This window comes from Branchiostoma belcheri, unplaced genomic scaffold (assembly GCF_001625305.1).
Source record: "Branchiostoma belcheri isolate BF01 breed outbred unplaced genomic scaffold, Haploidv18h27 scaffold197, whole genome shotgun sequence".
Taxonomy (NCBI): domain Eukaryota; kingdom Metazoa; phylum Chordata; class Leptocardii; order Amphioxiformes; family Branchiostomatidae; genus Branchiostoma; species Branchiostoma belcheri.
The window spans coordinates 353,078-366,429 of record NW_017803457.1 but is presented as its reverse complement, the minus strand read 5'-3'; the positions used below and the strand labels follow the sequence as shown (position 1 = coordinate 366,429).

At 37.5% G+C, this 13,352-nt stretch overlaps 1 protein-coding gene across 1 annotated transcript; it reads right to left on the bottom strand.

Annotated features, from left to right (window-relative positions):
* Nucleotides 1–3,414: 3,414 nt before the first annotated feature.
* LOC109468257 lies at nt 3,415–12,870 on the bottom strand. The gene is made up of 13 exons (XM_019766514.1): nt 12,653–12,870; nt 11,822–12,015; nt 10,849–11,107; nt 10,340–10,491; nt 9,419–9,634; nt 9,086–9,274; nt 8,558–8,670; nt 8,408–8,452; nt 6,851–6,960; nt 6,173–6,360; nt 4,780–5,121; nt 4,245–4,377; nt 3,415–3,793 (listed from the first exon to the last, which is right to left on the bottom strand). Exons 1-13 carry the CDS (start codon nt 12,868–12,870, stop codon nt 3,415–3,417), a joined length of 2,538 nt encoding a protein of 845 aa, XP_019622073.1.
* Between the last annotated feature and the right edge of the window lie 482 nt (nt 12,871–13,352).

The following is a 13,352-nucleotide window of genomic DNA, read 5'->3' as shown; positions in this document are numbered from 1 at the left end:
AGGGGCTGTTAAAGTGGTATTGTAAGGGGATATCCCATAAACCGACACTGGTGACCCCATTTGCTGATGTGAAGGCGGAGGTAAGAATCCCTTTCCTGAAACCCGGGTCTCTACATGTACATGCAAAGTCCTAGGACACTCTGTCACGGTACCCACCATCCCCAGACAGGCCCACTCTGCCCGTGACGTTATCGTACAGCTCCGAACAGCTGTAGAACGTTTCTCCCCACAAGCCGGACCCTGTTGGTATCGCCCGGGATCATGAATGATTTGTCATAACGATCTGTCGCCACAAAAGACTGAATTTTTTCCAATGTTCTGAACATACCTTGTAGAGATATTCACAGGAATGCTTAGAATTAGCGGATAGGGGGCTCAATGCAGAGAAGCCCGTCCCAGCTGTAAAAAACATTTCTTTGACAAGGATTTTTCCCCCATTTTTTGCCTCTCTCTCTATATATATATATATATATATATACATATATATGTGTGTGTGTGTGTGTGTATGTCTGTGTGTGTTCGTGTGTGTGTGTGTGTGTGTGTGTGTGTGTGTGGTGTAATACATAACCAAACAATAATACAAAACAGACTTTTTTGCTCTAAGGTTTATTCAAACTTCAAGCTTTTTTTTTCATAAATAATGTGCATGTGAGTTCACAAATTAACATCGTTTGTTTTCCTTTAAATATATCAATGATGTTGGTACTCAAACTTCAAAATAATGAGAATCTTAATTAGCCTTTATATTGTTGTTGCTTTCAATTAAGTATGGCATGCCCGTAGCCAAGGGGAGTCCAGGGTGTTCGGAAGAACACGAGTAAAAGGTCCACTTTTTTATCCAAGGGTCAAGATTTTTTTTTCAAAAAGTGGACTAATTTGTATCACCAGCGGGACTGCAACCCTACAAATTGCTCACTTGTAAAAGTGTATTCGATTTATCCTTTGAAATGCTCTCTAAAACACAGAAAATGCCGTTTCTGAAGTTCAATTTCCAACATCCTGGCTACGGGCATGATGCGGAATACACTTCAGTTGTCCGATTATAATATTTAATCACACAGGTTTTACATACAGATTAATAATCAATACAAACAATTTAATATAGTATCTTAACCATGTTTACATCTAGTATCGTGTAGATAAACACTCGTCTTAAACAAAGTATTAAATCAGACTAAAAATTCTAAACGCATAATTAAACATTGCTGTCATCTACGCGTGCAGAAACTATTTTAACATAGACTCAAAGCTACACTGTACCAAGTGACTTAAAACAAAGAAGGTACAATAATGACATAGAAGTACACATTATAACATTAATAGAAACTAGCTTAGTTGCAGAAATACAACCAGATCGTTGCAATATCCTAATTACAAAAGTTTCAAATTAAAATCAATTACATTACCTTCATTACAAATCAAGATACAGGTAAATAAAAAAATATGTTTTTATTACAAATCAATCAAATTTTGTGATGGTTAGAATTGGTTGCAAAATCTCTATTGCGAATCAAGAAAAATTTAATGGATTAAAATGCTTCGATGTTAAGATGAAGCAACATCATGATAATTTCAATGATGATTACAATGCTTTAGTATTTAGATTTTTACCGTAGTACATAGTGATGTACTAATATTTACTTTAGGGAAGACATTATAGATGCCTGTAAACAATAGTTACGAGGAACAAAGTAGACCTTAGCAGAAAGCTGCCCAACTTTGTTGCTAGTACTTGAAAATATTCACAAGGTCAGCAAATTAATTTTTACAATAATAAACTTTTGTGTTTTCATAGCTGTTGCTATATTGTGATAGTTCTTGACTATTTTGACTTACCAGTTATCCGATTACTATAACCACCAACGTTCTGACGATATAAGGCTACATCAAGTAAATTTCATGGATGACATCCTCCACCTATCCAAAATATATAGAGACGAACAAAAAAAAAAGATTCTTCATTTTCAAATGTTGACACCATAAACCTTGTTAAATAGGATATGGTACCTCAATTGTACTAGGTGTACTGTCAGCTATTACAATATCCATTTCTCGCTGAAACATCTTCAAAGAAAATTAAAGGTTTCAATCATTTAACAAATGGTTTTCAGTGTCAGGATCACATATTCACATCCACCATCACATATAAAAGACAAAACAATAAACCTGAGCCTTGAATCTCCTCTCTTCATATTTATCTGGCATCCACGTTCCGGCATGGCAATATATATCTTTGCACATTTTTGGCACTGTCAGAGGGGGGCAAAATTTCTTGTGAAATCAATGCGCGCGTTGATGCCATCCATAAACATTACTTTTCGTGGCCTAATTAAGACCAATACAACATAGTACGCATTAATCCAGTATCATGTAAACAAAGGCAAATATTGAACAAAATAAAAAAAAAACTTAAAATCCCAAAGACAATAATTAAACCTTGTTGTTATCTACGTGTTTTAGAACTGGCTGAACATAGACTAAAAGTAAAATATTACCAATCTCCTTCAAAACATAGAAGTTACAGAGTACTTCAAGATTTTAAATTATCGATGAGAACAACATTATGCTACCAGATATAATTGCATCTTAATCGTACTGAGCAAGAAATTTTAAGATATAAAAGACAAATCAAGAAAGAGTATGGTGATTGCGATCAATTTCAATGCCTTGATTACAGATAAAAAAAACTTTGCAATGATGACAATTTGTCAAAATACATTGATTATACGGATCAATAGACATTATCAGGATTACAAATGACGAAGATGTCGTAATTATTGCATAAGAAACAGAATGATGATCACAGGTTGCTTGCATATTGATATTGCCTTGATTATAGATCAAAAAGCATGATTGCAATTAATCACAGTTCCTTGATTACATATCAATAAACATAATAATGATTACAAATAATTTGAATGCATTGAAAGCAGATTATGAAACAGTTTGGTAATAACAAATGATCCCGATGTGATCACAGATCAAGAAACTGTATGATTACTACAACTGATTACAATGCTCTAAATGCAGATCTAGGATTATTATGATGATTACAAGTAATTCAAAAACCTTGATAGCAGATGAAACAGCAGATCACGAACTTGCTGTGACTAGATGTTACTTACACTACACATAAACTCAAATTGCTGTGTTTTCTGGGTCCAAATTTGGCATCCGTCGGGTAATGTTTATCGACAAGCAAGTCATTTCAAAAGGCTTAAGTATTAATGCGACAATAATCAGTGGTAAAATGAGCAGTATTCTACATTAGACATAAAGTGCAAGACATCGCAAAGAAAACATTTTGAGTCCAAACTACCTCTCAAGTGAGATTCAAAATCATTGACCTTTACCATTTGAAATGCAAGATATCCTCTGATATTACCACATCAAATGTATCTTTCAAATACAGCATCACTTCAAATACATGGTCATAGGCACGGCTGCCGCGATGCTGATGATGTACATGACAAGACACAGCCTGTCCAAGACCTGAGCCAGCAGAGTGTAGTCGGTCACTTCGTCATTGTTAAAGACTTTGGCATGTTCTCCCACCTCAGTCTTCACCGCAGTGGCGATCATCTCGCGGAGATCGGGAGGACCGGTGGTCTGTCCATCTGAACCAGGCTGCTCGGGACTCTCGAGGTCGTTCTCGGGTCTCTCTACGTCGACAGAAGCCATGAATGCATTTTCAAAGGCGCGGTTTGTTACCTCAATGGCACTGTGGTTGGTATGGCCATGATCCTTACCATTTGCACGCTTCTTGCCACTGAGGTCCCCCAGCAGTAGCATCCTACGGCAAGAAAAAAAAATATAATAAAATAAAATAACGTGCATTATGTTTTAAAATGTGGTAATAGCTATGCAAATAATGCTTACATAATGTCAAGAACAGAAATATTATAAAAGGCATGTTTGTGAATAAAAAAAATCCATAAATATTCTTATAATTTCATTTCAAAGACTTAAGAACAGTTGCATTTTAGTGTTATCGGTGTGGTCTTTTAGCCTAAAAAGGAATCATAAACAACTTTAAAAAAACAACTAACCTACCAACAAAAAGAAAACAAAAAAATGTGATATATTACTGCAGCTGGGAATTTAATGTATGTATGTATTTATTTATCGATTGATTGATTGTTTGATTGATTGATTGATTGATTTGATAAAACCTTAGTCCCTGCCTAGCATACCATGTCAAACTAGGTTTTCCAGAACAAAAAAATTAAACGGATGGTAGGTACTTTGACAAGTAGCGGAGAAATACAGTCTTCGCCAACGGAGACAGGCTTCCCTCCCGGCCATGGATCATGATGATGCCGAGAGTGAAGAAGAGAAAGACTGCCATCAGCGCCATGCACACGATGATCAGTGTGGCTGTAATATCATCCACAAGAAACAGTTAGTTAAATAACAAGGGTGTCAACTTTTAATAAAATGATGTTAAGATTTGATAAACAGGTGATGACAAAAAATCGGAGATTTCTAACTTCTTGGATGTAAATATAGTTCTCTTACATATACAACACATTATTGCCCATAAGATTGGTTGACGGAACTTAATTTGATATAACATCATAATTTCTTTAAACACATTCTCGGTGACCACACCCTTGAACCCAGAGACCACTGGGTCAAAAACCTGTCAATCAAGAGAAACCCACTCACAGACCGCATCAGAACCAAAACATACATCCCCCACTAAGAAATCCGTGCCCAAAATCAATATTTCTGTCTTGGAAATAAAACAGACGGTTTAATTATATAATTTTTACTCACCGAAAAACGGCAGGGCACCCTTGACAGGAAGGACTTCCGTAACAAACACGAGGGACACGACCATGGACAGTTGAATGGTAACTGCGAACGAGATCCGATCTCCCTTGTCAATAGGCATGATGAATGTGATGGTCATCAGTACCACCAGGATGATGCAGGGTCCAACAGTAGTGGCGATGTGGAACAGGGGGGCCCTCGCCAGGTGAAGAACGAAACACGCTTCCCTGTTGTCTTTAGCAAACATCGTGTCCTTCCGGTACCATTCGCCTTCCATTCTTGTAGCAGAAAAGCCACCACAAGGACAGCACTCATCCTCCTCAGAGCTGTCTTGCTCTTGGCACTCTGCGTGCATCATAGATTCATGTCATATATCATATGTACAATGTTAGATGTGTAATCATGCAAAAGTACAAATAAACCCGAATGCCATGGTAACAATTGTAAATGCTTTTTGTCTTTGAAATTACGTATAACAGCGAGCAGATTATTATTGGAATGAGCAGAGCACTTTGGACTAATGCTTCTGGCTGTTTACATCTTAGAGGTACATATCCAATATTTTGTCAAAAACTTCTCTGTCACATAGTGGATCATAATGACCCCCAGTGGGGGTCTTCACGCTTCGTTAGAAATTGAAAAATCTCAATATTTTAGACAAAATCTTGAGATCTTATGAGACAATCTTGAGATTTTTCATGACAATCTCCAGATCTTTCAGAAAATCTTGAGATGAAAACAAAAAGTCTCAAGATCTTTCCAAATGTTTTCAAAGCATCTTGAGACTTTTCCATAACATCTCGAGATGCTTTAAAAAATATCAAGATTTTTAAAGCGATCTTGAAAAAAATTGAGATCTTTTAAACAATCTTGATATTTTTTAAAGCATCTCGAGATGTTATGGAAAAGTCTCAAGATGCTTTGAAAACATTTGGAAAGATCTTGAGACCTTTTGCTTTCATCTCAAGATCTTCTAAAAGATCTGGAGATTGTCATGAAAAATCTCAAGATTGTCGTATAAGATCTCAAGATTTCGTCTAAAATATTAAGATCTTTGGAATAAATCTTGAGATTTTTCAATTTTTAACGAAGCGTGAAGACCCCCACTGGGGATCATTATGATCCACTATGTGACAGAGAAGTTTTTTTTACAAAATATTGGATATGTACCTCTAAGCTGTAAACAGCCGGAAGCATTAGTCCAAAGTGCTCTGCCCATTCCAATAATAATCTGATCGCTGTTGTATGTAGTTCTAACTGTTAACTGTATAATCTGGTCGTACTTCTTCTGAATAATTAAACTATCTTAGCATAAATAAACAAGATGGAATTATCTTTATGTTACGAAAACTATCATGTTTAGGCAGCTTGAGGATAATTACAAAAAAGGTCTTACGAATGGTTTGCTCGATAGCTGTCGGTGCCGTAAAACAGATGTGACATTCCATGGTGTCCGCAGGGAAGAAGAAGGGGTCTGCATCACACACGGTGGTGGTCAGGGTTTCTACACTCCAGACTACCAGCCCATCACTGCTGACTCGAACAGGTACGTCTTTTTGTAGGCCTCGATAGATGGGATCGGCACTGTGAAGTAAAAGCATTATCATTCTTAGCCTCAGACCAACCAGGTTTTCTCTAACAACTTACAGAAGTATTGTTTGGGGTTGGGGTGCAGGGGACCTGTATGTATCTTGTCTCGTGACAACGGTTGGTAGAGATGGAAAGACGTTTTGCTAGTTGATTATTAGACATGCTATGGTTTAAGGTGACGTCTGACAGGCCACATGACAGGAGAAGAAAGGGAAATAAAATGAACTTTAACGTCACGGATATAGACAGGGAGCAAACAGGGATAAAACATCGGCATAGAAGAGAGGCGGTTATTCAACCCTGCCAAATAAGGTACGCCATACAATCTTCTCCGTTTTTCCAACAATTTGTTCTTGTGATATTGTTGTCTAGGATTAGACTCCTGCAGTGTTTGGCAGGCAAAAACAAGGTACTATAAAACAATATGCAGCATATATCGACATCAATCGGATAAGCTTAATTAAGCTTAAGAAGGACGTCGTACTTTCTTTTCACAGTGAATGACGGTGTCCAAATTCTGCTGCCCAGAACGTTGTGCGTCTTGATGTCACCATAGTACTTTGGGTCCCATTTCAGCCGACTGTCCTGCCATTTCTATAGGGAATATATTTAAGTTGTGCAAATGAAAGCAGCAATGAGAGGTCCCTTTTTATCTCTTAAACGCAATTGCACTTGGTTACTCGGCAAAACCAGGCAGGGTTTGAAAAATGGGGATCGGCCAAATCAGCTTAATTTTTGTGTGTAATGAACGCTTAAACCACCGTAGGGTTTTGCGAAGAAACTTACTGTATTTATTTAAAACTGACCTAATAATGCGTTGCACGATTATAGTCTTTGTGACTCTATTTTGTAATTTAAAGTATGTATGAGTATGATGATAAGTATGTATGATTTTTATAATCTATGAGGGGCAATTTGAGATTATTAGGTATAAACGATTTCTGCTCATTATAATCATTTTTCAAACAAGATTTCAATTAGGTCTAGGCTCATAATTTTTACTTCAACATGATGAGGTCGTTTAAATGTCAGCAGAAAACCTAAGCAAACACATTCATCTTCATCAGCTCTTCCTTCAGGTGACACCATGTACTATTAAACAAACCTATTACATGGAATACATAGTCTTTTTGACCCCAATGGACCACCAAAGTGTCTATGATACCCGAATCAACAATGTTCCAATCTCCTTAAAAACGTATGAGAAATATATACAAACAAAATCATGGAAGGATTTTCATTATCGACTAGAAATGTTAAAAATCAAACATATTTACATACGCCTATAGTTGGAGTAGTTGGGACCTCATACTGTGGATGGAGCGAACCCTTTATCTTTTTTTCCTTAATATTAAGTTCTTGGAACCGCTCGGAGACGTTTAATTATCCAGCTGTTTATTGTCAAGAATTACTGCGATGGCGATGGCTATCCTAATAATCATGATAGTAATATGAACATAGCTTTCATATTTCCAAGGTCTGTGGTCCTTGCTTTTACTTCTTTTGATAACCCACTAGTCTATTTTTATCTTCAACTTTTGGTCTTTAAAACAAAGGAAAGAATGTTGTTTTGCTATATAAAACGCAAAAGAAAATTCAGTAATTTACAACAATTAAATTTTTCATTTTAATTTCGAGGTTACCGTGGGGGGGGGGGGGCAGACCTACGAATTTAAAGGAAAATGGCTTTAGAGTTTAATTATATTCGATGTTATAGTTCCACATAACTTATAACATTTACAAAGTATGAGCCGATTTGTCCGGGTTTGGTTTTCTCGTGCAATGACGGGCGATATGATGTTGATTTTCTTAACACAAGGTGACGAGGCTTCTGTGGCATGTACATTGCCACTTACATGTATAATTAACAGCCCTGTATATGTACAATTTTTTTTGGGGGGGGGGGGTATTTCTCACATGAACGCATCACACCGCAGCGAAACGAACCACATGCGTAAGTGCCCATGACGTCATGATTAGGAAATCAAAATTTTAAAAATATACAGTGTAAGAAAAGCCAGCAGGATAAGGGTTAACTTACGAAATCAATGACAACAGATGCTATTAGCTGCTCCTTCTTTTCTTCCTGAAACAACAGTAAGAAATGAATTAATAATAAAGTTTGCTTCCATTGGTTCTCATTTGAATTCCAAATAGGTATTTAAACGACATGGCAGATTGTAAAACTTACCAAGTCGATGACCTGCTGTACAGATCCGTTGAAGATGATTGCAATGTTCTCAGGAGCCAAACCTGCACCGTAGATCTCTAGCACCTCTTCTTGTAGCCTTCGTTTATGATCAACTAACACGGGGTAAAAGGAATGCCAGTTATTAAAATGATATCTACAATTGACAGACTAATGGGTGAATGTTAATGAGCTATAGCTTGTCTAGAGAACAGAAACCTGAAAAGAAGTTCAAAATTTCAAAGTGGTTCAACATACGTTGCTTTTAAACACCTAGACTTTAGCACTTTAGTTACCATATTACTTTGCAAATACATGCTCTAAACTGCGTTAACTTTAGACATACTAACTGTAGATTAGTGACAAAGGAAAGTTTCGTTAATATAAAAGTAAATGAACTAAGCATGCTGCTCTGGTTTCTCCATTTATCTTTTTAAAAATATGTCTATTGCTTGGCGCATGTTCAGCAGAATGGATGCGGACTTGGAGAGGTGGAGATTTTATTCGTAGAGAAGATTGCCTAAAACTTACTTGAACAGCTGGGCTTGTTATATTGCCAATTGCCGTCTTCCGTGCACCTCCCTTCCCTGGTGTATCCTGACGCCAAGATGTAGCCATCGTTGCACGTATACGTGACTCTTTCACCCACTTGATAGAACCTCTTCTTTGGACTTCTCTTGCCGTGAGTTGGAGGACCTCTGTCCCAGCAGACGTTTTTATCTGTGTGTAATAGGTAAGGAGGGGTGGTTTCAAGTTTGCTTTTAAACAATACCTACGCCTATAACCTCAATTTCTATATATCAATTATTTTACAACTAACGACAACTAAAATCTATAAATTTTCTTCTGACTAGGACAACTTACTGCATGGAATAACGTCACATTCCTCCTGGCTGCCGTCTTGAGTTAAACAGAAAGGGCGATCCAGACCTTTAGGGTTGCGGCAGTAATTGTTGTCCAGGTTAGCCCAGGAGTACTCGGCGGTGTTGTAACTGCCAGTCGACCACACCTCACAATCAACACCGGATTCTGTTTTATTCCTATTTCCGCGGTAGTTTTCTCCACTGCCATGGTAGCAAACTAAGGTAGACAGTTAACAATGAAATAGCTGATGATCTTATCAATTCCCAAAAGCATTATCAATTAATTGTATCGAATGTTGTATCTGCTTTTTCAACACTATTATTTGTCAATAGTTTAAGGACTAGTATGTTCCTGTATTGAGGGGTTCTAGAGATGTTGTTTTTGTTAGTCTTACCAGCTTTGTCGCAGATAGTAATTAAATTTTTGTACCTGTGGTTATTTACAAATAAAATAGATACAAATTAGTACCTTATAAGGTTATGGCTATAGTCTAAAACACACGAAACGTAATCACTCCAAAATGCCAGACAAATGTTAACCGCAGAGATTTTTTGGGACCTTTGGTCATTGCCCCCCCCCCTCAGAACTCAAGAACGGTATATAGTATAATCGCCAAATTTTGTATGGTGTACTTAGTGATATTCAATTATATTAACAATGTTAATTTGATTTTGACGTATTATGACGCCATTATGTAGTCACTCATGTGCTTTATTGACTAAAACGGTTTTCTCTTAAAACTTAATGGTATACACGAAAATCATGAATTCATCTCACTGATATGAAATTTTTGATAACAACATTTTGGGAAAAGTCACTAAGTTTGGTGGCTCTAGTGCAAGTCGCTCGGAGGTTATCCGATATCAAATTTGTCTCGGGCACTTTTACCCCCCCCCCAGTCTAGGTAGGGTGCCAATTTACCTTCGCCTTCCTTCTTTGCTGGTATAGGGTTCCAACAGCCGTGTTCTGTTGGCGGAAACAATTCACATCGGGGCAATAGGTCCTTTATCCAGTCATCAGCCATGTTGAGCACTTCCTCACACCACGAGCGGCACGGTACCAGTTGTGAACCCCTAAAATATTCATAACATTTAAGATATTACTATTTACATATTTATCCTAGGAAATTTACCCTGTAACGGTATATGTTATATTACATAGATGTGGCAAGATTGAGGACTTGATAAATAATATACCCTTAAAGATAATATTAAGGACAATGCCACATTAGTCGTACGATGGTCGCAAGATCGCACAGTACTGAAGGCAAACTCAGCTTTTTTGTTACAAAAATGTCTGTAATAGATCCTTGTCAGTGGTTTGTACTACTGTCACAGTCTGATTAAAAATGCTAGGGCAGAAAAGCAGAAAAGAAGGACGATGAATGAGACCGTGTTAAATCGCACTCTAAATTGTGATTTTCCACTCACGTGCATAATGTGGCGTTGTCTTCATCTGAAGACAGAGGGCAAGGCGTTATGCTTTCTTGGACATTGCATTGTGGGAAAATGACTGCAGTTACGAAGTCTCTTAATTCCGGATGGTAGTTCTCTCCGATGCCGTTAGAAGTGTTGAGCAGTTCCGGGACAGAAGAATTTAATATCGCCTCAAACGTCTCCTGTCCCAGTTGGTTCGGTAACATTGTCAGTCTGCTGTTGAGGTGAAAACTATCGGGAATAGACAGGCACACTGAAATATAGAACAAGTAGATATTTTTCATATTTAATAATCTACGAAATAAAAAACAAACATTGGTTGAGCTTAGCTGAACATTTTAATTTTGAAGAAATTCCCATTGGGAATAGACAGGCACACCAAAATATAGAACAAGTAGATATTTGCATATTTTAACAATCTACGAAATAAAAAAGGTTGAGCTTAACAGTACATTTTAATTTTGAAGAAATGCCAACTAAGGGAGTATTGTATTATGTCCTTTAGATTCTGTAGCCTCCCTAGTCGTAATAAAAAACATTATTTGTTATACAGCGGATTGAAGATTGTATTTTAGTGACTGTTTAATAATTTGTAATCAGGTAAGAGTCACCAAGGCTACATACTTTCTGACATAAAAACCTTCCCATCGTTACAGATTGACCTGTTTTAGTTGCAACCTTTCTTTTTATCATCGTGGTTCCCAGAAATAAAGATACAGGAAACATTTTCAAGTGTGCTGCCATATCTTGAAGGAATATTACACATTGTTACTGTGCATATCAACGCAAAAAGTACAGAAACAATGAAAAAAATCAAACAAGTGTGTCCTCGATGCAATATTCTGACAGTGGGGTGAAAAAAGGTTATGCCTGGTACATGGAACACTACTATTGTAAGTTATGAGCAGCTGCAATAAAATAATGACAATGGATTAGCTTACTAATAGGTTAGATATACTGCACTTACCACAATCTCGCTCGTCACTACCGTCTGAGCAGTCCGGATGTCCGTCACAACGCCGCCATGACAAGATGCATCTAAATCCGTCTCCGCACGGGACGTACCCCTGGGAGCAGCTGACACCTGTGTATGTCAACACTGTATTTTTAACTTTTGCCAGAGGGGTGGTAACGTGGTTGTTCTGTTGGTCTGTAAATATACTAACAGCAATACCAGAAAGCTGTAAATGGATCTTCAAGATTTTAGGTAGGTAAATAGGGGTCGTAGAAACAAGTTCTACATGGTTAACCTGGCGTTTTTAACGGCACCGCAGCATTTTTGAACATTTGTTGCTTGAATGTGTACAAAATAACTCAAGAAGTTGTGAATGGATATACATAATATGTGTTAGGTGAATGGGGGCTGTAGAAACAACTTTAAATGGCTCACTTGACGTGTCTCTACGTTGATGCAGCGGGCTGTGTCAGTGTTTTACATTTGTAAAACATATCTCGAGAATCTTGGAATAGCTGCTCATGAATTCAGTAAACGGGTGGAAGCAGCATCAATTAAGGTCAACTTTAATAATAGGCAACCTAGTCGGTACCAATAGGAATGGGACTTTTAAAGTAACATTTTTTTTCGTCAAGTGCTAGGTTTATGATTTTTGAGTAGTAAAAGTTCTAGAGTAAGGGGTGTAAGTATAGTCCCCTAGCAGCTTGTTCTGGAACTCAGTGTGACCTAAATGCCACCCAATGACATAGACGTAATGAAAAAGGCCTACCGGAAGTTGCATAGACTTGGACCTCGCACAGCGTCAGCGTTCGGGATTGACCAGGAAGGCGAACGCCCACGTACCGTCCTCTCATCGCCTGACACGGCACTGATATAAACGGCCGGTTCACGTCGATTTGATGATCACCACCACACTTAGGGTTCATGCTGACCTGGCCGGAATCCCCGATGTGGATGTTGAAGGGGTTGAGTCGTTCAGAACAACAGTCCTGGCGGTTGACGATGACCACACTGTAGTATGTATTGTAGTGAGGCCAGCAGCTTAACATAAATTGTGTCATTGTGTACACAAAAATAAGTGCTATATAATACCACTGTTGATAACTGTGGAAAATCCATGCCTAATTAACAAAACTGAGATATGTGCTGCCTACATGTATGTTGAATTTGCTTATAACAGCCGCTCAAAACAAACTGATTCAGATTTCATAAATTATATCAGTTCGTCATATTCTTAAATTACCCAATTTCATCCAAAAAAGCAATTCTAGCATTGAATTGCCCGCCATTAATCAGAATGAAATTATAGAATTACCTAATTATTTACGTGAATTGGACCACACTTCACATAATAAGTACCTGCCAATGTTCCTCTTTTCACTTATTACATACGCCACAAAATTGAATAGTTATAAAATGGAACGCGGCAGATTTCTAGAATTTCGTCATTTAAAAAAAATAAGAACCTGATTTGCATAATTGCAACCTAATTGCGGTAAACATCACTAACGCTAGCTAGCATCCAAAAAAATGACAATCTGTC